The sequence below is a fragment of the Melospiza melodia genome, chromosome 20 (genome assembly GCF_035770615.1).
Source record: "Melospiza melodia melodia isolate bMelMel2 chromosome 20, bMelMel2.pri, whole genome shotgun sequence".
NCBI lineage: Eukaryota > Metazoa > Chordata > Aves > Passeriformes > Passerellidae > Melospiza > Melospiza melodia.
Window position 1 is genome coordinate 1116074 of NC_086213.1, and position 26514 is coordinate 1142587.

General features: G+C 44.2%; 1 protein-coding gene across 6 annotated transcripts in view; it reads right to left on the reverse strand.

Moving 5' to 3' along the window:
* The window catches only part of MORC2 (MORC family CW-type zinc finger 2), a 49360-nt gene extending 23253 nt beyond the window's left edge, over positions 1-26107 (reverse strand). For 3 of the 6 annotated variants that reach the window (XM_063173290.1, XM_063173287.1, XM_063173291.1), the window contains exons 1-9: positions 25985-26107; positions 20451-20504; positions 18976-19010; positions 17935-18003; positions 6307-6397; positions 4724-4832; positions 3376-3535; positions 3183-3294; positions 1817-1942 (exon numbers count right to left, since the gene is read on the reverse strand). In XM_063173290.1, the coding sequence (XP_063029360.1) occupies positions 1817-1942; positions 3183-3294; positions 3376-3535; positions 4724-4832; positions 6307-6397; positions 17935-18003; positions 18976-19010; positions 20451-20504; positions 25985-26052 (824 nt within the window). In that variant the 5' untranslated portion in view covers positions 26053-26107. Of the gene's footprint in view, positions 1-1816; positions 1943-3182; positions 3295-3375; positions 3536-4723; positions 4833-6302; positions 6398-17934; positions 18004-18975; positions 19011-20450; positions 20505-25984 lie in introns of those variants that run through there. The other 3 variants (XM_063173288.1, XM_063173292.1, XM_063173293.1) reach the window with 3 other exon arrangements.
* Positions 26108-26514: the final 407 nt, after the last annotated feature.

The following is a 26514-nucleotide window of genomic DNA, read 5'->3' on the forward strand; positions in this document are numbered from 1 at the left end:
AAGTGACCCTTTTCAGCAGGTTCAGGGAGAAAAACGTAAAAAAACCCTACACCTATGTCAGTAAAAGCAAAGTAACCACTTTCAGAGTGGACTGATTTACTGGTTTTCCCTTTAGAAAGAGCCACTCAAGGCAGATTTGAGCTCTCCTGAGGAAAAAGACAGCTTCCTCAACCTGCCCAGGGCACAGCATGGCATCTACCCCAAGAGCAGTGCTGGCTCTCAGAACCCACAGGAAAGACTTTGATGGCTTGTCCTGATGGCCACACAGCTTCTAGAGGCCAAAGCTGGCATTGGGAAGTCCAGCCAGAAGGCAGCAGTCTGGACAGTCTCCAGAGAGGCCCAGTAAAGCCACAATGATTGCCAAAAGACTGAGAAGATTTACACTGTGCTCTGCAGGAAGGTCTTTACTGCTCTGTTGCAGGAATGGGGATCGTAAATGTAAACGTCTTTACAACGTTCAGGAATTTGTACTGGCCTATCACTATAAGCAGATCTACAGGAGTTTGCTCACATGCAGCACAAACAGATCTGTAAGACACATCTGCCACCAGCACACATCAGCTTGGGGCTCCTTAGAATAGACTACTGACCACTTGAAGAAGAAGACACTGAAGAAGAAGAAGACACATTCAGAAGAAGACATGTTCATCTGGGGTGACCTGGGACACCTAATATTGTCATGACGCTGACAGCATCACCCACAATGATGGCATCCTGTCTATAAGTCTCGCAAGAAGCTTGTCTCTGATGAGACAAAAATCTGTGTCCTCCCCCAGTTTCTCTCCCTAGTACTTTTGATGAACTATAGCACAAGCAAAAGCAGCACAAGGCCCTCACACGTAGATAAAACACAGTCAAAAATAAAGAAATCCAGACATTCTCTATCCAGTAAATCAGGATTTACAGTGGCAAGTTCCCTGCCTTCCGCAGGGAAACAACTGGCCTGGCCAGCATGAGGAGCAGTGAGTGTGTAACATTCTTTTATTTTGGTCAGGTTTCTGATACCATTTCACACAGTCTCATGTAAGGAGCTGAGGAAGCCTAAGTTAAAAATCAGCCAGGCTCTTCAGGCACTGTCAGTGGTGTGACACTGGCCTGTGGCTGCTAACAGTGCCTAGCAGGCTGGGTGAGCCCAAAACGTTACTCAAAAAATCCACAAATACTCTACAAAATTACTACTGTTTGATTCAAATAAATTATGCCAGGGTATCTAGAATGCAGACTGTGTGCTCCCAGAGAGAGTCTGCCGCAATCAGACTGAAATACAGGTTTCCCCTCCCATGCCAGTAACCTTTTCCAGTCTCTCTTCAGCCAACTGACAGCACACCCCAGCTCACAGTCACATTTTTTGTTTAAGGAAATCTAAAAGGAATATAGGGAAAGCTTTTTCTCAATCTCTATTCAAACCCGGATTAGCTAAACATAGAAGCAACTGTTTCAAAGCACTCAGTCTAGTTTCTTTTTGGAAATAATCCTAACACCCACCTTCTGCTTTCCTTCTGCTCAACAACAACAACATAGTTACCCAACAGTTTTGTATGAATATGGTATTTCATACAACCAGGATCTTAATTTCTTTGTTTGCTCTGAAAGGGAGCCAAACTGCACCAATGACTCAGGCAACTTTCAACGGCATTCGATTTTCCACGATGTATCTCTCTTCCCATGATGTCAACACCACATGCCATTCTCTTATGGTCTGATTCTGTGGCGTTAGAGTTAGGAATGGAATTATGCAGGATACACCTTGAGAGTAAAACACTACACCTTTTCTCTAACTCCAAATGGTCCCACAGATCTTGGATCCAACACTTACCTTGGCTTGTAGAGGCAGCATGAGAGTCGTTTGGTTTGTACTTTGTGTCCATTGATGAAGATCCTCATCCTGGGATCAATATAAAGCACAGCAGCATAGGCACGGAAGGAACGGCGCTCCGGCTTGCTGCAAGAGAGACATCTACTTCAGAATATGCCCAAGAGATACTCTTAGCAAAACAGACAGGTGAAAGAAAAGGTCTTTCTGTTTTAATTACCATGAAACTACAATAAGTAAAGCTTTTCTTTAAATTTTTTTGACCTATGTCTTCTCCAGACTCTTTGTTGAGCTGTACATCATAACTACAGCTACAAGAAACTGATACTCATGTTACTGCAACCTGAAGAGGGAGTTTGAATACATCTGGATAATAATGGCCAAAGCTATAAACTGGCCTATTTAACACTAAAAGTGTGCCCACCAATCCAGAGCATTTCCACCCTTCAGCGAGTCAGTTGTACGCTGCCTCAGAACCTGCACTACTCACTGACACACATGGTACCACAATACCAGAAAGAAGAGGCAGTGATCTGTGGCAATCACGCCTGCCTTATAAACAGGCATTAAATATGCTGAGAACCCTCAGAGGGCCCCAAGGAATTTGCTCAGTAACATCACTCTAATACATAGACAGAGCTGCTTTACAGGGTCTGAAACTTCCTATGGAAAATTCAAGCACTGCAGAGGAGAAGCGTCTAATCTCACCAAAAACATAAAGCTTGCTAGGTGCGCTCATGGAGCTCTGGGACTTAACCAAGCATTTGGCTCATTTCAGCTCAGTTTTTTGCTTTCAGGCTACAGGTGATCAACTCAGCAAACACTCAGCTCTCTCTAAACAGGGGCCTGTGCTCTTCCAGCTGCCCTTTGAGCACATCCTTCTTGCCCCTCTCCAGGAAGAAGTGCTCCCCGACAGATGTGATGATACACTTCACCTGCCTTCCATACTATCCACCCCCAGAGGCTGACCTGTGCAGCACCTCATGTTTTGCCACAAAACTGAACACCAATTTGGGAGCAGCACTGACTCACAACCAGCTCTCATTCTGATGAAAACATCTTTGATAGGTGTATAAAATTAAACATAAAACTTAGAGCTCCTTTTTTTATGGTGCCTAAAGGACACTGAGTTTTCTGCTTTGGCGAAGCTGAGATCAGCCATTGATTGCAGGCACTCAACCCGAACACAGCCACAACACCCATGGGCTGACCCACACATGTACACCAAACAGCTTAAGAACAAACTACAGATCTTCTAAATTCCCTAATTCACTATAAAATGAGAATCTTAAAAAAAACCCACGCACATAGTATATAGCCAAACCCTACACCAAATTTGATCAAGGCCTGTTACACCAGTCACACTTACGTTCCCTCTGGAGGTGTTTCTGCCATCTGAATATCTTGAGGGTCAGAAGTCACATCCAGCTCTGGCTCTCCGTTATCCATTAGTTTGAGGTTAAAGATGATCACCAGAGTGCCTGAGAAAGTAACAAGTCAACCAGGTGAATCCCAACCAAACCCCAAATATCTCACTTGTGACCTGCACCATCCACATGTACCTTTGTCACCACGTATCTTATTGAACTGGTCCATCACTTCCCATTCTGATTTGAAAGGAGAATACTTGTAGATGAGCTCCGTCTCAATAGCAAATTTCTCCATGTTGTCCGTCAGGGGTTCACGGCTCCGTGCGTTCCAGGTGGGTAGGGGAACGATGACCTGCAAATCCCATTGTATTGAGAGTGACTCAGGCTCTCCCACTCCAGTCAGCCCCTCCTGCAGGTCATGGTCCAGTGACTTACCCCTCCTCACAGCCCCCTAAGTCACCAGGAGAGACCTTTCCAGCTCTTCAGTGGTTTGCATGTCTGTCAAATGCTCACAGACCCTCTCTGCCAGCCTCTGAGCTGCCTTCTCAACATACCAGTCTCAGAGTGAACCATTCCCAAGTTACATGTATGGTACTGGCTACTCACACACTCAAGGCCTTTTTTTCCCCTTCTCATGTAGCAACTTTCATAATACTAAAAAAAAAACCCCACTCTGGCTTAATTCCTCTCTTGAACTCAGATATCCTTCACTAATATTTATCCTGATCTCAGTCTTTGATTTTTTAAAGGATGCTAGCAAAGTGGCTTCTGCCACGTAGAGTAAAAATATACACAGAATTCTAAACTGCAGCTGCACATCAAGGACACAAATCCCATCCCAGAACTGTGGTCAAGCCAAAAAAGTAGCCAGAGCTGCTGTGGGAATTAGACTTACTTTACTCTTCCCAATCTGCTTCAGTCATGGGCTGGCTACCAGCATGCACTGGCCCTCCCCAGCTTCACCCTTCAATCCCTCCCTCATATCAGAAGACGCTTTCTGAGATACCACCCCAGTGCAAATTTAAATTATCGACCTTGCCTGGAACAACAATGCCTGAGTTATTTCTTAAAATATACAAGTTTCTCATAGGTAGAACTATGCTGACTTTTTATTAAAAATCAAAAATATTTGTAAGAAGATACACCTGCAGTAAATGACCCGTGGGTAGCAATTTCAAACATCTTTAGTTCTCTACACAAAATCAAATCAGCACAATAAAATTAAATACATCTCAAACTCAAATTTTGTGGGAAAAGAAAAATGCATGTCCTGAACTTAGCATAAGCACACCTTTAAGTGACTGAAATAAGCCCTTCAAACTTGCTCTACTCTAGAGACTTCTGAATTAGAATTAAAACCAAAAGGAAAAAAAATGTGTTGACTTTGCAGAAGCCCTACAGTATAATGCCAAAAGAAAACCATACACTGATCCCACCAGAGTCACAAACAGCTCTGAGACAGACTCTTCTGTAAGAGCTAGGCAAGTTCAGATGAGGCAGCATTCACTATATTAGTTCATTACAAGAAGCACATGCAAACCTCGTCGATGCCTTCTTCCTCATGGAATGTCCGTGATAAGAGGAGGCAAGTCATGGTGTTATCTTTCTTTGTGAACAGGATAAAATCCTTCCCAATCCGCATGGAACCCCTGTAGGCAGAGGTCAAACTGTGTGTTACACCTGAAGCACCATACTGTTCAGAATGCAGGCCACGTTACTGAGCTTTCTTCCCATTACATTCAGTTAAGAGATGCCAAAACCAGGTTAGGCAGAAGAGCTGAAAGAGCAACTATCATTTCTCTCTAAACACCTCATTCCTTTCAGAAGGCATATCAATCTGGGCATTTTCACAATGTTTCAAAACATTTAACACCAGTCACAATTAAAAGGTGCACAGCATTGCAGACTCATACTATGCAGAAAGTTTAAACAGAAATTAAAAAAAAAATTAAAAGACAACTGAGGTGAGATGTGACAATAACCTTCAAATCTTTGAGCAGAAATGTCAGTGAGCAAGAAAGCACATTCCTCATTTCACTGTATCCAGAATCAAGTGCAATCTGGAGACAGGAAATTCATTTCCTAACCTAACTAAAGCCTTACTGACACTTCAGCTAAGGCAGCTTAGTAGCTTGTTGTCACAAAAAGGGACAGTCCCTTCCTTCTCCCCACTCTCCTAAGTTATCCTGTTACCAACCTCATCCAAAACACCTTAACAGGTAACAATTAACATTGCATCGAAAGAAGTATTGGTGTTATGTCAGCGCATTTCTCTTCAGACTGCCTTAAGTCCATACCACAGCAATTCCACAACCTACCTTTTGCATATGCTAGGGCTTCAGGCAGCATTTCTCTGATGTAATAAAGTACACCTCTTGCTCAAGGTTAAGAAAGGACAGAGATCTCTCCTGGAAGCAACAGTCAGGATCTGGGATCTGTCCTGCACTGTAGCTGAACTGACAGTGTCTCATGATCCCCTAATTTTTCCCCCCAGGTTACTGAGTCCCACTGATTTCCCAATAGGATGCATATAATCAAGGCACATGGGTGAGCACAAAGCAGAATAGCCAGAGTAAGTCACAAAGTCCTGTAACTTTCCCAAAGACACAGCAAACTTTTTCCTCTTTCCTAACAAATCCACTCCAACCAGTGTTGTGCTCCTCTGCACTTATTCCTACCCTTCCTCTCATTGCTTCCATCATTCCCCTTCTCCCTGCATTTGTTTGGTTTGAGAACAAAAAGAAATGGTTTAAGTCCATCTGCCTTGCACCAGATAACTTTCCTGTTGGGAGGCTGAAGCACTATTTTGCTGCCTGACTGTAACAGGAAGATGACCATTTTGTTTCCAGCTCTTCCATTATTTTCCCCAAGCTCTCATCTGTACCCTCTGCGTTGGGTAAACACAGTCCCAAATCACTGATGTCAGCTGTACAGAGCCTTCCTGGCCACTGGAATACTACAGCAGATGTTGAGAGAGCTCCTGTCTACCAAAGCAGGGGATCTTAGAGCTCATCTGCTTTTTTTTTTTCTGGGAAGAAAGCTATACACATCTGAGCAAAAAGTACACTGATCATCTGGACTATGACCTCCCCAACCTCAGGAGCTGGCTCTTGTTGTACCTACGATTTCAAGCCGTTTCCATACTGCCCGATTTGAGTTGACTCAGGTGATCGCTTGGCTGATTTACCAAACTGGATAACACTGGCAGCTTCATCTGCAACAAGAAACAGGGAACAGAAAAGGCTTATTTCCGTGTACAGACACACACAGACACATCTTTTAGATAAAGAAGGAAGGTAACTTCTTCACCACTGGAAATAGGCCAGAAAAAAGGCCAGAAGCCCAAGCTGAAGCTGCATCCTGAAATTGTACCACAGAGCCCTGTGAGAGACATACTGCTTGAGGGCACTGATGTTACCAGAAGATCTGTACATGTGCCATGATGCTGACATAAAGAGTTTTAGGTTTCCGTCTAGTTCACTGTCCCATCTGAACTGCATGAAGACATTTCTTTTTGCAAAAAAAAAAAAAAAATCCACAAAAATAATCTATTGTGTCCATCACAGTTGTCAATTCTTATAAATTAAGACCCTGGGATGCAGTGGGTCTGTTGTATCCCATGTCCCATTGACACCTCACACTTGAGAGCACTGGCACTAGAGCATAAGTCAGGACTATTAAAAAGGTCAGAAATCCAGAATAAACACTGCTATTTCTCCACAGTGCTGAACTTAACACTCTGGTTAATTAAAGCACTAGGAGGACACAAGCTAACTTTGGCAGCAGATTGCTGGACCCCTGGCAGCAGGACAACTGGGGAGAAAGTCAACACAAGCCGGTCCTACAGCAATTAGCAGAGGATTTCATTAGCACAGGACAGAATGAAAGGACACAATGGCTTTACAGCTCAGAGGGTCTGTCATTTTCAGTTCCAGCCTTTCTACTGTACAAGGGATAAAGACTTTTAACATCATCCCTAGGACAGATTCCTTTCCCTTCGCCCAAGAGATAATAATCATTTCACCAGAGTTTACTGGGAGAAATAAAGTTTAATTCCAGAGACAAGGAACACAAAGTGCCTTACTCTGAAGGCTAAAAACAAATGCATACACACAAGCTATAAGGGAGCACAAGACATCACTCACCCCACCAGGCAACTATGGGGAGGCTGAGCCCATGGACAAGCTAGATTTCAGCATGCAGGAGACACACAGGCTTATCAGCATTGACCAGTTCTACAGTAAAATATTCAGTACTAACACCATTGGTCTGACATGGCATCACTGAGCTGGTGTCAGAACACCATTTTCAGTTGAAACTATATTCAGATTTAAAGACACAAATACAGGAGAACAACTGTGCAAATACTTTGCTGCCTAAACTGCAGTTGTTCTCAATGGAACTCCACAGCTATTCCAGAAACAGCTTTGGACTGGATAAGGGTACCTCTACCTTCCCTTCAGCCTACTGTACTATTTTCTAGCCAAAGAAAGAAAACACTCGAATGTCTTGTATTTGAGATCTGGCTAAGGATGTTGGTGATGATCATCCTCATCACCATTATCATCCAATTGATGATCATCATCATCATTCAGTTTTTATTACTCTAACTACTATTACTGTGTTATTTTTAAAGCCTGGTAAGGAAAGTAGATACAGGATATTAAAAAGAGAAGGACTATTGGAATCTTTTTGCTCCACAAATATTTTTTCAGTAACTATTTTTAAGAAACTTTTAGAAAGCCTAAAGAGGGTGAAGAGTAATTATCCAAAGCACTTCCCCTCTCAGGAAAGGTGATCAGATGGTATCACTCATTGTTGGATGTCTGAAATCACCCTATTATGACTCCTCTTTCAGGTCAGAGGAATGACGGTGATGCTGAGCAGAGGGGAATGTGAGGTAGAACCTCTCTCCAAGCTGTCTTTAGGAGAGATTCAATATTTATATCCTCCCAAGAATCAAGACACAATTTTTTTCCCCAGCTCTTTATAGAGCTGCTCTTTATAGGCTCTGGAGGGTGTTTCTACTGAAGGCTATTTCTGTCACACTATTTTTGTTTTGTTGTGCCTCAGAGTTACTGGATTTAAAAAAGCCAAACTCCCCAGCAAGAAAAATAGAGAAGGGAGATCTATGCAAAACAAAGAAGAGAAAAAACAAGCTGAAGAAATTCACTCAGATGGTCAAGATAAACAGGATTTAATTCATTACCTGGGGGGAATTAGCCTAAAGACAAGTTGAACTTTCCTGAGGATAGGGGAACAAGGGAAAAGCTGTGACATCCTTTGCGACTGCAACAAACACAGGACACCAACCCCACACGGGGCAATGACTGGAAACAGACAGTGACTGACAAATCACTTTGATATATGTTCCTGTAATTTGTTTTAAAAATCTGTTAACTTTATAGGAAACATCCATGTTTAGGTTAAAGATTTAACCTTAAAGACGGTTAAAGAGACATTTTCTCCTGAGAATTGTGTAGACTTCTCCCCTGAAAGTGGCCCCCAAGAGTCACTGTCCACACACACAAGTGCGTACACACTCTGAAGTAGGAGTTGGAGTTCCAGTTAAACATTTTTCCTCACTATTGTGAGCCTTGGATAAACAGTATTTTTTAAATACAAATAAAGCAACTACTGAAATATTAAATAGCAAATACTATATACTAAAATATAATAATGCAACCAACACACTACTACTTAATTAACTGCTTCCATTAAAACAAAAGCTGTTTTGAGCTTCCAAACTTCAAAAACACAGTTGAAAAAAAGCAAGACTTGATATATTTGCTTCAATCTCTCAAAAAGCAACAGAACAAGCCCTATTAAAAAGTATTAGAAGCCAGACAAGGCAGGTAACTGGGCTAAGTCTGCAGAGATTTACAAAGGCAAGTGACACCTGACTGATTTGGTCACCTTCTACAAGGCAGCACTTCCTTTCCTTATCGAGACAGTAGTGGGTGTTGTTTGGCTGGACTTCAACAAAGTGTTGGACACGGTTTAACACAGCCTGTTCCTGGACTAACTGAGGAGACACAGACCAGGCAAGTGGTATACAAAACAAGTAGGGAACTGGCTCATGGGTCATGCTCAGAAGCGATCATCGATGGTTTTCACTCCAGCTGGGAGGCTGTCACAAGCAGAGACTCCAGGGACTGATGCTCTGCCTCATACTGCTCAACATCTCCATACAGGAGCTGGACAGTGGGGTGCTTTTGAATCCTCACCAGCTTCATTGATGGGGGTAAATTGGAATGCTTTCTTATTACAGCGACCTGAGGAAGGTATCCAGGGTGAGAGACGGAATCTTGATTGATGATCAGAAGGCTGGATTTATTGATATATGATATTAAATACATTATAACTATACTAATAAGAATAAGGAGAGAAGCTGCAGAGGCTGCTAAGCTAAGAATAGCATAGAAAAGAATGAATAACAAAGTTCTGTGTCCAGCAGAAAGCAAGGACAAATTCTCCTATGAGTGGTCAGCAAATCCAAACACTCACAGAAGCCCAATCACCGCTGCACCTGTTACATTCCACACCAGCCGATAACAATAGTTTACATTCTTCTTCTGGGGCCTCAGCTTCCCAGAAGATGAACAAATCCCAAAGAAAGGATTTCTATGAAAAAATGTCTGCGACATCTCACCTTTCTAAATTGCATAAATTAAAAAGAAAAATGTTGATGTGAAATGAACAGGAAATTTCTTCACCTGTAAAATATACAATACTAACAAATCACTAAAACAATCCTACAATCTAAGAAAATGCAAAAAACTATGCAAAGAGAATTCAAGTCCAAGCAGCTGAGTTTCAGGAACAGTCCATGAGCTGAAGTTGCTTCTCTTGGAATATCTGAGAGTCCTTTTTGGTCCTGAAACAGACTTCTGCAAAAGTCCCATCAATAGTTATCACAAACCATTGACAGTCTTACAACAATTTCAAACAATTTGAACAATTTTGGAATGTCCTTTTCTGGCCCTCCAATGCTTCAGTGCTTCAGAGCTGCTGCCCGCTATTTTCAATCTTTTTTATTTAATTTTAAATTTTTTTTTTTTTTTTTGACCGAAAAGGAAAAGAGCAGCAGCCAGCCGAGCAGAGCAGTGCCAGAGAAGGAAAAACCCTGGGGGCCCTGGCCCATGACGGACCAGGAACCCCAAAACTGGCCCACAAAGGGGGGGCCAGGACTGGTAGGAGAAACCACAACCCCCAGAAACATCAAGAGGCCAAGTGATGGCCCTAGCCCAGAAACTTCCTGAGCCCAACAGGCCAGGCCAAATCCATGAAACAGGCTCTGCATTCCCACAGGCCTGCACCCTGCTGCCAGTACAAGGGCAGCATGGGTGATGACATGCTTCCTTTTCCCAAAACCACTGAGGCATGCCAGCAGTGAGGGAACAGAAGCCTTCCCCAGAAATCCCATCTGGGGTCTGGAGATGTTTGTTCCCCACAGCAAACCAGCTATGGTCTCCTCCATCTGTGCCCTCTTCCCCTGCAATGCAAATGCATTGGGTTTTTTGTCTCTCATTTGCCCCATGGCTTCATCCCCACCCCCTCCAGGCTGGGGACCAGAGGCAGAGCTCTCGGGATGCACCTGCCCCCCGCGACTAGGGCGCAAGAGAGGTGGCAGAGATGGCAGCCTCCATGGGACAATTCCCGAAAAACCACCCCCCAACCCGCCGAGAATGCTGATCTTGAACGCAGGCAGACGCACTGCTCCTGCCCCCAGCTGTCGCGCAGCCCCCGCTCCACGGAAGGAGAGACCAGCCACCGGGGCCGCTGCAGGGGCAGCCGGTCCGGGATGGTCTGAGCTCAAACAAGCCGCCAGTTCCAGGGCAGTCTCTGACACCGACATGGAGGACAGAGTCTCTGATAGCGGCAGAACTGCTGGGGCAGCCGGTGGAAGCAGCAGGGGAGCCAGAGCCAGGGAGGGAATCACGCTGGGTGTAGGAGCGACCGCGGGCTTTTCTGAGGGTCCCGCAGGTTCGGCGCCATCTCCAGCACCATCCTGAACAGGGACCATCTCGTCTTGAGGCGGCGGGAAGGCCGAAGAAGCTGGAGAAAACAACTCCTCCGCTGAGCCAGAAGCTGGAGACACGTCGTCGTCGCCTGGCAACTCAGCAGCCACAGGCGCAGGTGGGGAAGCCAGAGAAGCCGTGGGCGGAACCGCCCGGAGAGGCGGAGACGGGATTGCCTGGAGTGGCGGCCGCACCGGCGAGGCGGGTCTTGGAGGCGGACGCGGCGCTGGCAGGGGCGGGGGGCCTTTGGGACCTGCGCCACCCCCATCTCTGAGCGGGGCAAGGTCCAGGAGGCCGGCTGTGGCAGCACTGTCCACTCCCATCCCCCCTGCGGGGGAGAAGGGGGGGAAAGAGAGCTGTCCATCTGCGCAGGCTCCGGAGAAAGAGTAAAAAAAACTTCTTCGCGCGGCGAAGTTTCACCCCCCTCCGCCGCGAAGCAGGGGGGGCTGGGAAGCAGAATCTCATCCTACACCGGGTCTTCTCCCACTGGGGACGGTGGAAACGGAGCCTGCCCATAGCAGTTAGAAATCCATGGAAAAACAGCTGCTCTCCGTTTCAAAACTGGGAAGAGCTTTCTAAATGCTGGGTAGACAGGAAGGAAAATGCATCCCTGACTCCACATCAATTGGAAAATGGAGTCCATGCATTCCCACACGAAAACATCCAAAGCGTATAGGACATCAGTAAAGAACCCAAAAAGCTTTGCCCATCGGAAGAACTCATAGAGATCTGTTTTTGACAAAAAAAATCCGTCCTCTTCACCCCATCTTTGCCAGAGGGCGGTAAGTTTCTCCTCTGAAGGAGAGAACTGAACCTCTTCCTCCAAGGCATGTGTCTTCCATACGAACAGCCACAAGCTACGAAGGGCTGGTTCATCAGGAAGGGAAAAGCCAACAGTACCTTTTGAAAGAGTCCAGCTTGCACTGGCCAGCTCCACGGTTCTGCTGCTCTTTCCAAACATCTCCCAGAGGGTTTTCAGGTTCTCTTTGTGGTCAGCCTTGGCTGTGAACTCTGTCCAAATCAGGATCTTCAGTTCTTCAGCTCCTGGCTTAAATGCACTTCTGTGGTCACTTCAAAGCAACCATCACATGCTACACATACAGGATTTTACCCAGGGCAGCAGTTTGCTCCTCTGGTCTTATCAAATTAATTTTGCTCTGACACGAGGGGTCACCAGATATTACAGCGACCTGAGGAAGGTATCCAGGGTGAGAGACGGAATCTTGATTGATGATCAGAAGGCTGGATTTATTGATATATGATATTAAATACATTATAACTATACTAATAAGAATAAGGAGAGAAGCTGCAGAGGCTGCTAAGCTAAGAATAGCATAGAAAAGAATGAATAACAAAGTTCTGTGTCCAGCAGAAAGCAAGGACAAACTCTCCTGTAAGTGGTTAGCAAATCTAAACACTCACAGAAGCCCAATCACCGCTGCACCTGTTACATTCCACACCAGCCGATAACAATTGTTTACATTCTTCTTCTGGGGCCTCAGCTTCCCAGAAGATGAACAAATCCCAAAGAAAGGATTTCAATGAAAAAATGTCTGCGACACTTTCTTAGACACCTGGACTGGCTGAAACAGTGGGCAAGCAAGATTGTGTCTGAATTTCAAGGGAACTGTGAAGTCCTGCACCCGGGATTAAATAACCTAAGAGCCCAGCACAGACTGGAATCTGCAGGTTGGGAGGAACAGCCTTGTTGGAAGGGTCCTGGTAGACAACAAGCTGAGTATGATCCAGCAGTGTCCCACAACAGCAATTGAGGCAAACAGGATCCTGGACTGTATCCACAGGGACATTGCCAAAGAGAAGGAAATGTGATTAGCCCACTCAGCTTTGTGCTTGTCAGGCCCCACCTGTTGTACTGTGCCCAGTTCTGTCTCCTCAGTTCAGGAAAGATGCAGACAGCCTGAACAGGTTGCAAAGGAGATGATCAGAGGGCTGCAGAAACCGCCCTATGAGAAGAACTAGGTCTCCTTCCTTGAGAAGAGAGGGCCCAGGGGGAATCTCATCATAATACTACGGTACTTGAAAGGTATTTACAAAGGCTACCCTTCCCTAGGAGCCACATGAAAAAGAGGCAAGAGATACAAGTTGCACTGGGAGAGGTTTCTTCTTAAAATAAGTACGAAATTTTTTAGAGATCAATCAGTCATTTAGTAAATCACTAGAACAACCTCCCCAGGTGTGTGGTGGAATCCCCCATCACTGGAGAGACAGGGTGCTAAATCATCTTTTCCCTTGCCCATTAAAGGCTGGAACAAATTATATTTGAGGTACTTTCCAACCTGAGCACTTCTGTGATGAAAATGCCAGTTAAGAGACTTATTTTCTTCAATTGCTTAAGAATAAAACTACAGTCATTTCCTAAACTAGTTGTTATACTTTCTCAACCTACAAGTTGATTCATTGAATCATTCAACCTGTATTTTGATTCTTTAAATTCACGCAGCACTTTCAGAGCCAGGTATTAGATAAAATTTCAAGCCTGAGTAGTTGATTTCACTGATAGTATGAGAAATGTGATGTGCTGCATGAAATCTATTGTTCGGTTTTCTATGGACTCCTATATAGTTCCTTACAAAAGAGCCAAAGTTTTGGACCAGTACTATTATTCTGTGTTGGGGGAAGAGGGTATTTACTGGATAATAATATATTTATTAATATTGGAAATTAGAAAAAGGTTCTTCACCAAAAGGGTGATTAGGCACTGGAACAGACTCCTCAGGGCAGTGGTCATGGTCTCAAGCCTGACAGAGCCTCAGGAGCATTTGGACAACTCTCTTAGGCACAGGACACCCCAAAATCCCACCCTTCCAACTCAGAAGATTCTATAATTTTGACACCTCTCTGCAGGACATGATGGTTCCTTTGAAAAGAGCTGTCCTGTAACATCACTGAATCCTTGGACCTTATGATAACTCATGACTACAGTGTGAGATGTTTCCAGCTTGAGTACAAATGTTTTTTGATCTTGAGACCACACAACTCAGAGTGATCATTAAGAGAGCCAATGCAGTGAGTACTGAATGCAACTGCACCAGGAATCACTTGACAAACATCCCTAATTTTTAGAAATGAGGAGTTGTCATTTGGCTTGCTAATCAGAAGCCATCAGAGCACTCAAATCTGACCAACTGCCTCACTATACTCTCCCATTTTCAGAGCCTGCCAGACAAATCTAGAATTGCCCGAGACAGAACAAGACCAAAGAGAACAGCAACAAGACAGAGTTACACAAACTGTTACTGGAACAGTTAACTTGAGCCCTTCAGCTCTTCCCTCCGTTTAGAAGTGCCCAGACGCAACTGGGTTTATTCACTCATCATCCCCAGATGGTGCCCCATCCAGCCTTCCAAGCCATCCTTTCAGTTGACTTGGGAAGATCCTGGGCTAGCATGGGCTACAACAGCACTACAGCAAGTCATGGAGGTATTCTTTTTAACATGTCACCTTTATGTACAATAAAAATAATTTCAATTGAAGTTATCATGCACAAAAATAAAACACTCCCAAGATCCATGATTTCTGTTGAAGCAAAGTCTGTATTGAGGGAGAAAAGTCCAATAAAAAGTTTTCTGCTGACATCTTTCAAAGTCAGATATGAGATCTTCAGGATATCTTTAAAACTGGTAAACCCTGCATCATGAGAAATTACAACTCGTATCCCTACAGCTAGGGATGGAACCAGAGAGCCCCATGCAGCGAGTTTGAATGACTCTCCTTAGCTGCTTCTGTCCATGCTGACAGGCAAATGGTGCAGCACACAGAGCTTTCACCCGGCTGCCCTTGTCCAGCATCAAGACAGTCAAAGGATCTGAATTACATGGTATTTTCTATATACAATGCATAGCACTGTGAAACATCCCTGCAAGGCACAGTATCTGCCAATCTTCTTCATGAAACATTTCAGGCTATCAGGATAAAATTCTTCAACATTCAGCTGAAAGATTAGTCAAAAGAAGCCACTTAATAGCTGTCTTAGGTAACCCAAATATTATTGTATTTCATATCCATCTGTGCTCAAAACTGAAAGTCACTTTAAGACCCAGCGGTGCAGCCAGAATCAGAACCACAGGGATGGGAGCAGGCAAGTGTCAAGCTCTTTGCAGTCAAGGCATTCCAGGCAGACTTTCGTCTCTCCCCTCATAGCTTTTGCTCAAGGCAGAGGCTCTGCTTTGTTTTTTTTTTTCTTCTGTTTCTTTCCGACCTCCAGAGGGGGTTGTTTAAGGTAGGTTTTCTGTGCTCACAACAGTAGCAACTGTAGCTACAAAATGGGACCATGCATGTCATAAGGAAAAACTGTTTCAGACTGAATTTTGCAGCATCTGTCTGCAGCTGTAGCAAGGTGCTAGGAGGAGTGAAGAGGCCCCAGTCTGTGCAGCTGCTGCAGAAGCCAGCTGACAGGAGGAGTCACAGAGTCTGAGCCACTTTAGCTGGCTGCCCTGCCATCCTCTGCCAAGATGAAGGTGAAGTCCTTCCAGAGGTTCTAGTCCCTGACCAAGTACCAGCAGCCAGAGCATGTCAGTCGCAAACACCGATGGAGCTGCTGCCACCAGAGAGGTAAGAGGGAGGGCTCCCCTCCCTTTGTCTTCCCATACACAGTTGCCCATGGCAAGCGTCACCTCGTGGAAAGGTGTCACTGCCATTTTGAGCTTCTCTTGGTTCCCAGGGAGTCCATGACATTTAGTAATTTTGTATCTAGCGATTATTTACTGTTAGTTTGTGCCTGTTGCTGTTTTGTTTGTTAGTAAACTGTTATTTTTTCACTTATTTTTACACATTTCTTTCCTGTGGAAAGGGATTGGTTAAAACTAAGGGGATATAACTCATTTCAGAGCATCCCCCTTAAATTGTCTTAAACCAAGACAATAGGCAATACTTAAATCCCATTCTGTCACAAAACCAGCACTACAGAAGCAGTAACTGTATAAAAGCTGCCATAAAATTCTGTGGCATTAGAACAGACACCTGGTACCTTCCAGAGAAACACACAGGCAGAGAAGGTCATATTTTCCTCTCCCCTGATCCTAAGGACTACCAGAAGGCCACACACCTCAGAGCTTTTTTTTTATGGATGGGGCTTTACTGTTTCCTTCAGCTTAACTGATGGCAGAAAAGTACTCTTGGAAGACCCGTTTAGCAACCTCAATCATATTCCAAAGAATATCCAGAAGGTATCTAGAGTTCAAACCAAATTCCTTTATGGAAGTCACAAATCTGTGTATCAGAGCACAAATTACATTGAATGAAATGCTTTGTATCTATATGGGTTTGTATCTATATGGGGTGGGATAGAGTTCAATCTCTCCATGCTAACTTGCATGGGGCTGTATTTCAGAGAAATGTTGGCAATATATGGTTTTCATTAGTGCTGAACACAGCTTACACAGCATCAAAGTCCTTTCTGCTTCTCAAACTGCACCACCAGCAAGCAGGCTGGATTGCACAAGGACTTGGGAGGGGACAAGTCTGGGATGGCTGATCCCAACTGACCCAAGGGATTCCAGACAGTATCATAAAATCCCAGAATGGTTTGGATTAGAATGGGCCTTGAAGATCATCTGGTTCCACTCCCTGCCATGGGCAAGGACGCCTTCCACTAGACGAGGTTGCTCCAAGCTTCATGCATGTTGGTGTAGCACTCACCAGATAAAGCTGGGGAAGTAGGAGGAAGAGAGGCATGTGTGACCTTGCAGCATTCGTCTTCTCAAGTCACTGTTTTACATAATGGAGGCCTGCTCTCCTGGGGGTGTCTGAACAATTGCCTGCCCACAGGAAGTGGGGAATGAATTCCTTGGTGTGCTGTGCTTGCATGCACAACTTTTGTTTTCCCTACTGAACTGTCTTTATTTCAACCCATTAAGTTTTCACATTTTACCCTTCTGATTCTCTCCACCATGCCAGTGGAGCTAGAGTAAGCTGCTGTGTAGGACTGAGTTGCCAGCTGGGATTGAACTAGGAAAATATCACAAGAGGAACTTAAAGTACTGAGGAATCAGTGCAAAAATGTTATTTACACATTTCCTTTGTCTTCTCCATATTCACCTCCCAGTTTCACCCAATTTTGCTACCCTGTATGGAACTCCTCACAGGATGATTTACCAGTCCTCAAGACTCAAAGGTGGGTAGACAGTGCTGTTCCTTTACGCTAAAGTAAAGCAGAAAAGCTTTTAGCTTTCACCTGCTAGATACAACATCAATTTACAGCAATTCTTACAAGGCAGAAATACATTTGCTATATTCTCATATTACTAAGGTTTTATATTGTCCAGTATTGATCTCAAACACAATGTCCATGATGAAACAACGGCAAACTGTTTTCAAAGCAGAACCTTAACTTCTGCCGTGGCACACCTTCTGGTCAGAGCTGAGATACACTGATCCCCTGGCAGCCAGATGGAGAAGAGGCTAATGCTACCTTGTACTTGCTCCCCTTCTTGCTCCACTATTCTCCCTTCAGTGTACTGGGAAACTTCAAGCTAGGCTGACCCAACTCTAAAATGAAGCAAAAAAATTTTCTTTTGACCAATTAGTTTTCTGCAATGGAAGAGGTAAATGGTATGATACGTGATATGGTGTGAAAGAGCAAGAGGAGAGGCAGAAACATGTATACAGGCATGGAACATGTCCTTTTCAATGGAACTAAGCTGTTAATTCAACTTAAACCATAACATGAAACCTCGGCTTGCAAATGCAGGTGTAACTTTCCATCACTTACTTGAATCCATTCCTGTTCCATCATCCAAAAAACATAGCATGAATCCACCTCGCAGGTCCTCTCGTTGCTCTGCAAGAAGAGTTATTCACTGCTCCCATAAGCAAAAGTTATAAGTTCCATAAAATGGGATCAGTGTTAACAACAAAAGTAACACAACAAATAGGACTTTTAAACCTGCAATATGGCTAAGCTGTAAGAAAGAGCACCAGATTTTTGTTACAGAATGACTAAGAACTTCTTCAGTACAAAACTGAGCTACAAAACTGTATTGTGTCAGTGGAGTTTTTTAGCATTCACTACATAGAGCAACTCACTTCACCTGACCCCAGGTGAAGGCTGACTTAATTGCTTCCCCAAGATATTTGTAAAGGCAACAGGGACTTTTTGAAAGGTAACAGGGGACTATGGCACAGAAGAAATGGTAGAACAATAGAATTATTCAGGTTGGAAAAGACCCTTAAGATCATCAAGTCCAACCACAAATCTAACACAGCTGAGGTCACTAAACCATGTCCCTAAACACCAGATCTACACATTTTTTAAATATGGATAGATAGTGACTCCCCCACTACCCTGGACAGCCTGTTCCAGTGTCTGACTACAATTTCAGTAAAGAAATTTTCCCTAATATCCAATCTAAACTTCTCCTGGCAAAATTTGTAGCTGTTTTCTCTTATTCCTGTCACTTGTTACCTGGGAGAAGAGCCCAACCCCTACCTGGCAGCACTCTCCTGTCAGGGAGCTGTAGGAGTAAGAAGGTCCCCCACAAACCTCCTTTTCTCCAGGCTGAGCTCCCCAGCTTCCTTAGCCACTTCTCATCAGACTTGTGCTTCAGCCCCTTCTTCAGCTCCCTTACCCTTCTCTGGACATGCTCCAGCCCCTCAATATCTTTCTTGTCTTGAGGGGCCCAGTACTGACCCCAGGATTGGGCATAAGATTCTCGCTCTTATTCAATCAAGGACAACATACGTTTGCAGCCTAAACCCAAGTTAACTAGTGACTTAATTGCTGACATGCAAGGAAGCAGCATGAGTGACTTACCAGTATAAATGTCTATTCTCGTGGCATCTGCATCTCTACAAAGAAATAGAACCACAATTGATATCCAAACGTTAAACAGAAATGAAGCTAAAAATCCAGGCATACACAAGCATTTCCAAAATAACTGGCTGTATAGATCAAAGTCCACAGAGGCCCCACAGTCATGAGTGACAGAAAACACTGTCCATTTGAACTAAACTCCAGCATAAGACATTGCTAGCACACAAACAGTTCTGGTGACAGGAAGTACCACTGGCATTCTAACAAAAGTCATTCTGGGGCTGGAAATCAAATGAGTACACATTTCTGAGCTCCCTCCTACACAAAACAAACATCACCTATAGTTCTTTTGTTGAGCTGTCTACAAAAGGTTTAGTAACTCTATATAAACCTTCATTCCAATACATTCAGGATTGTTACAGTAAACTGTCATTACAAGATCACTTAAGTGAGGCCCTTCACACGCTGCATCCTCCTCTGTATTTGAAAGTACAGCATGTACAGCACTACTGCCCTCTTTCCAAACCAACCTTGGTTTGCTGACTTAGAGGCATGGCACTATAGAGCAGTAACAAAACCCCACTTGACAAATGCCACAGCCACTTTGTTTCACTTTTGATTTCCAGCCCAGCCTAGCTACTTCTTCCCAGAAGACAACCTCTCTACAGCCAGAGGGGAACCAAGGTAAGGGAAAACCACCCCCAAAGACCCTACTTTTTCTTACCTTGTTGCAACCATGAACATAGCGCCAGCCTGCATGTGTGCACACGAACACACACACAACTGATTCCCTAAACAGAAGCTTTCCAACTCAAAAATGCCCCAGTTTCAGCTTGTTACATCACAAAATGCACACTGTGACAAATCACATTTGAGAGAAAACAATCCCAAAATACTTCCATAGTGCTTCATGACAGTACTTCCTCTAGCTCAAGACAAAAGCACGCAAGGCTTGGGAGGCTTCAATAGCAGGGATTCCCTCCACACACAGGTGAGACAGGTAGCCCAACAGCTGCAATTTCCGAAGACCATATCTCCTGAAGTGTCAAAATTCCTTTAGCATTTCTTGCTCTGTTTTTCAGCATCCTGCTTCTGATTTCATTTTCATTGTCATGTTTGATACTATGATTTTTTATATATCAGATGAGTCACAGCTCCTGTAATATTTATTTTAGCAATTTCTTTACACAAAAAGGCAGACTAGTTTTTTCTTTAAATCTCTCTTGTTTCTGCTATCAATTTCCTTTCCAATATGAGTTGTTCCAGGATTCACTCAAACTTGTCTTTCCAGGCATAATTATTTTCTTTTAGGAAGTTCATGTGGCAATGTAAGATGAGCAAATGAAATACTAAATTAAAATTCTATTTTCTTTAAAATCTACTAGAAGTGAAAATTGCTTAAGATCAACTAATACATAGGTGAATTAAATCTTAACCAAAGTTACCTTGGGAATTAGGCAGTCTCAGGTACATACCTGGCATTATCTACAAGTTCAGCAAGGGCACCAAACAAAAACTCATGGGTAGTTCTGCAATGAAACAGAAATCAGCAGAGTTACACCAACACTTAAAAAAAGAGACCTTTAAATAAATGAGAATCTCAACAATCTCAAGAGACATAGTTTCCAGCCTCTTTAACTCCACCTCTTTTAAGCCGCTCCCATGTGGAAGCCATTAGTTATATGCCTCAACATTGAAACAGATGGTGAGAAAAACTTAAGCAGCTAATAAAAATCATTATAATACACTGTCTGTTGACATAAATGCCATATCTCCACTTCAAGACCAAGCTGGCAACCTAACTTCAAATCCAACAATTTTTTAAACATAGATGAACCACATTCACCATAAGGTTAACAGCAAAGATGTGGAGAAACAGCTGATGGAATTTGTTACTCTTCCAGGTTGTTCAATGAAGAGACTAAGACCTCAGAAACCAGTTTGATCAGCATGTTTCAGTTTGCACAAAACCCTCACATACAGCCAACAGGTGACCAAGAAGAAATTTCTTCATATTTTCAGCCTTCCAAGAACAGACACACAGGTACTTCCCACACATAAAATATATAGCTGTCCACACTGTTAATAACCACAAAACACGCCTTCATAGCCATCTTCAGGGTGATCACACTGAACCCATCAACACAGCTCCAGTCAGAGGAAAACACATGAGGCTTTAAAGTTATCACTAAAACCATGGGAACAGAGATTTCCATATCTCCACTCTCCCGCAGAGACAAGACCAACGGGAACAGTGTTTGGAAGACTATCTACCCAAACAGAAAGCTTCCATAGAAACACAATCTTGGTATTCCTTCCTTTGAACACGATTTCCGGCTGACCTGGTTTCAGCAGGGATACAGTTAATCTTCTTCTCAGTAGTTGTTAAGAGTTGTGTTCTGGATTTAGTGCGAGTATAATGTTGATAACACACTGATGTCTGGTACCAAGCCAAGCATACCCTAAGTCAAGGGCTTTTCAGCGTCCTGCACTAGTCAGCTATACAAGCAGCTGGAGGGGAGCATGGTCAGGGCAGCTGACCCAAATCAGCCAGAGGAATATTCTGTACCACAGAATCTTCTGCTCAGTGTACAAACCAGGGGAGCTGGCCAAGAGGTGCCAATCACTCCTGGGGGACAGGGAGAGCATGGGTCAGTGGGTGCTGAGCAATTGTATTGAGCATCACTTGACTTTTGGGGTTTATTCTTCTCTCACTTTTTCCTATTATTATTATATGTTTCTTCCCTCCAATAATTGAAAAGTTCTTATCTCAGCCCATGGTTTCGGCCTTGTACCATTCACCTCCCCATTCCACTGGGGAGGTGAGTGAGCAGATATGTAAGATGATTACAGATTTCACATGTTCTCTTGAGTTTACAAGTGTCTATTCAGCTCCACAGGTCAACATCACCGAAGTATATTTAGGAAGTGACCCACAAGCAAATGCATGCTTTAGCACTAGTAGCAATGCTTAAAGAGCACTTTCTACTCCACAATTTTAGGAACACTTCAAAGAAAAGATGCAAATAAGATACAAATAAGGATTTCCAAAGAAAGATGCTGAAACGAAACAATTGATAGCACAGCTATAGAAGACAAGAAAGGCAAAACAAAACATATTCACATAGCCCGACGCTACTAAACTTGACCATCTCCCAAAACTGCAACCTCTTGTGCTGACACAAGCAAAGGGAAACCTTGCTACAAGCCAATGAAAATTCACTCCAGCTATTTATCAGTAACAGAAATGAATATGTACTATAAAAGTCTTCAATTTATGAATTTAAACACACTTGTCAATATCTAACTTACATCAGATGAAGTGCTTTGGCCTGATTTAATCAGCTAATCTCAAACAAACCCATTGGTCTTGCCTTACAGTCAAAAGTGCCTGAAATATTTCACATCCATCATCATCAACCAGTGACCATTTCTCACATCTCCTCAAAAAAGTTTAGGATTATTTTACTTGCAGTACAACTTTAAAAAAACAAGACAAACTGTTGGCAAAATAAAGCCTCTCAGAGCTTGCTAGCAACCTGCAAACACGGTGAGCTTATTTTAGATAGGCATCATCAGAGGCAACAACAACCTGCATCAGAGTACCCAAAATACAACTATTACTGCCGTACAATGGGTGAAACAACATATAGAAGGGAGGAAAGGAGTATCAAAATCCATAGCGTCAACAACAGCTCATCTGGGTAGACAAAGACTGGCCTGGATCATCCCACAATGTGCACTTCCCTTTGAGCCAGCTCCATGCAGAACTGGAGGCTTGATAAGGAATCTAAAAGGGGAATCCAACATTGGCAATTTATTGAAACATAGGTAACAAAAGGTCGAGTTAGATGGCTCTAATACATTACTAACTTCAAACGCCTCTACAAAGAATCATTTGGAGTAATGTCCCAAGGGAAGAAAAACTTGTTTTGCTCCTACAGGAACTTCCAGCTTGAACCTAGGTGGACTCCAGATCCTGCAGACAAGTACCTAATTACTAACGAGAGGCTCAAGACTTCACTTTTCTTCTGAAGGAGAGCACATCTGGGAAAATGTTTTATTTTGGCACATGCATCAGGAAAAACAGACATTCTCTAAATAATGCACTCTGTTTCAGGCCAAAATAGACAAAAAGCACAAGAAGAAGAGGGAATTTGGTGGAGGGGGGGTAGGGACATATTGTTGGTCTGTTATTACTAGTTTTTCTCAAGTCCATCATTTAGTCATCTTGAAGTGACTTTCTTCGACTCCAGCTGTATTCACCTGGACAATTTTAGCTACACAACAACACACAAGTTGCAAACTAAAGGCTACCTACTGCTAGAAGACAATCACAGGTCCTCAACTTTTAACAAAATAATTCAATTTTTTATTATAAATATTCAAAATATGCTAATATAAATTGTCTGGTCTCTGTTATATTTTTGGCATCATCTCAATGAATAACTTTGGAAGTGTCTTAATATAAGCATTTAATTGTTACAGAAAAGCAATGCAAAGGAAAGCAGATGACACTGGAAAGTCATAAAACAATGTACATGCAATTTTCATGTGCTTATACACCCTGATTTTCATTCTAGGATTTAAAAGAATTTTAACATAGAAACATATGGGTTGAAAAAGACTTTTAAAGGTCATCTAGTCCAACTTCCAGTCATGGGCAGGACCACCTTCCACTAGGCCAAGTAGCTCCAAGCCCCATCCAACCTGGTCTTGGACATTCTGAGGGATGAGCAGCCACAGCTTCTCTGGGCACCCTATTCGACGGCCTCCCCACCCACACAGGGAAGAACATCTTCCTTCTATCTAGTGTGACTCTACACTCTTAGGCTAAAGCCATTGCCCTCTGTCTCATGACTTTGGAACTTACTAAAAAGTCTGTCTTCACTCAACTATTCAAGTAAGCTGGAAAAACACAGTGATATTTTTACTTTTAAAAAATATGGCAACTGAATCTATTCATGTAGATGCTAGAGGCTCAACTCCACGTCCCATCAGACATGTAAGCATTAAGCTGCTATTGGCAAGATCTGCTGCAGTTCCTCAAGCTCAGGGACCTGATCAACTGTCTTCTGTAAAGCACTTCAAACTGAGTGCTCTGAGTCAGACATATGGAAACTTTTCTGAAAGAAGGTCTTAAAAAGGAAGGAGAAAAAAAAATTTAAAAACGCATGGTTTTCCTCTGCACCCTAGCAGCCAGATGGTTGGTCTTTCACTGCAATTTAAAGAATTTAAAAATTTTCCACCTCCTTTATTATGAGAATACATTTAGCACTGAACTAGAACTTAGCTAAGATGGGACAGTGTTCCTCAGCAAGCAACAGTGTTCCTCAGCAAGCAAGAGAGCAGTCCAGAGGAGATCAGTCTCCTCTACCAAAATCTCTATACTGGCCTAGGGTTGATTTGGGGATTAGCTTGTTTTCTTTTTTGCTCATTTTTTTCTGGAGGAGCAGGAAATGTTGGTTGTTATGGGTCAGTTTGCTGCTTTCTTTGTTTTTATAATGACTTCCATTACTCCTATTGCCATTCTTAGGGAAGCATTTCACTTATGCACTGATTCCCATAACCTCAAAAGGCTCTTTGCTCATGATGGACAAGGAGCTCTGGCTTTGGCTTATCCAAGCATTGGCTTCCAGCTCTTTCCAAGAATTCAGTAATGCAGGTATCACTGCAGACATGCAGCACACCACAAGCACACAGTAGCGTAAGCACAACGGCAACATGAAGTACTTTTAATATACTTGACAACAGCAGCAACAACTCAGTCTTTAGCACAGGCTTTATCTTCTTATGAAGATGGACAGAGTTCTGGAGCTTTGCAGGCAAACACAAGCTGCTGAAAGAGCATTGCCATCATCTGCACAGTCTTCTTATCCACAAAAAAAAGATTGTCTTCTGGAGCTGGACATGAGAATTTCACAAATCAACAACAGCACCACAACATGACTCAGTACTGTCCATCTTCAGGCACCAGATTGTTCACTTCATATGCAACTGCCACCAGCCAAGCTAAAGAGCAGTGACATGGAGCCATTACTAGGTTTATTTCCCTGCTCAAAGCCCATTACTTTCCTGATTCTGAAAATAAATGGATTGTAATGGTTTTGGCATATGTGAGATTAGTCTTAACTGCTCTTGCATTGCTCTTGTAGATGTATCTCACTACCAACAAAACAAACCAGACAAAAATCCTTTGAAACCAAGTTGCCCATGTTTCTGTGCCATCTTTAGACTGCTGTAGACCACTGATCCTTCACATGCTGAAAAGGGAAACAAAAAGATAAGCCTGCACTTTATTTATTCTTCTATTGATGGACAGTAAGTCAACTCTTCCACAGAACATCAGCAGACAATCTTCGCCGGTGACCAGCTGATCCAAATGAAGCAATGCCAAGTGGTTCCACAGAGTTCTTCCAGTTTGGGCAGAACGAGCTCTTCCATCTCCTCTATACTTGCCATTACAAGGCTCAGGAGCAGCAGGCAGTCTTGATGGGTGCCTGACCCCACTTAAGTGCTGCTCCCTGATGGTGCTCCTCATTTTCTAGACATGCACCCACAAGAAACTCATCTTCAATAATGGCTTTGCCTCTTCTCAAGAGGCGTTATTTTGGGGGATTCACTGGCGACATGCAAAAAAATCTGGCTGGAAAAAGAGTACCATAATCCTGTTAGTCACACACAAAGCCAGATGCTACAGAGGGATGGTGGCTGGCACGACAGCGCACACACACTGTTCCACAGAGGTCGACCGTGCGGGTTTGGTTGCCCAAGGTGACTCCTTGCTCCTCCTGGGGCCTCTTGTCCCCATGCACCGGCTCTCCGTGACCCGTGGACCTGCCCGGGATACAAAAGCCGGTCCCCAGAAGGACCACGAAACGCCGGGGCCGGGGGCAGGGAGCCGCTCAACCCCACTGGCCCGCGTGGCTTCGGCCGGGCCCATCGCACTGAGGCGGTGTCCCCAGCAGGCCGGATGCCGCAGGCCCACCCCACCCCAGCCGGTACTCACGAGTTGGTGTGCAGGTATTCGAAGGTAAGCTGGGCCCGGTTCAGGCTGCTGTAATTACTCAGGGACATGGCGGCCGTGGCCGCTATCGGGCCTGGGCCTGCGCCCGCGCCGCATGCACCGGCGGCCGCGCACGCCTCGAGCGCGCCCCGCCCCCTGCCGGTCACGGGGGACGGCCGGGTGAGCAGCCGGCGCTGCGCTGCACTGCGCTGCACTGCACTGCACTGCACTGCACTTCGTTATGCCGCGCCCCGCCGCCGCGGTGCGGTGCGGTGCGGTGCGGTGCGGTGCGGTGCGGTGCGGTGCGGTGCGGTGCGGTGCGGTGCGGTGCGGTGCGGTGCGGTGCGGTGCGGTGCGGTGCGGTGCGGGCCTGCTTTGTCTCCGCCGCGCTGGGATTGCGCCCGGCACAGCAACTGTCCCCGCGGGGCGGAGCCCCGCGGCTGTTCCCTATTGGTCAAGAAGGGGCACGTGATGCAAGTGCCTCGGCGCGGCCAATGTGTGCCCTGCGCCGCCGCGTGACGGGTGCGCGCGGC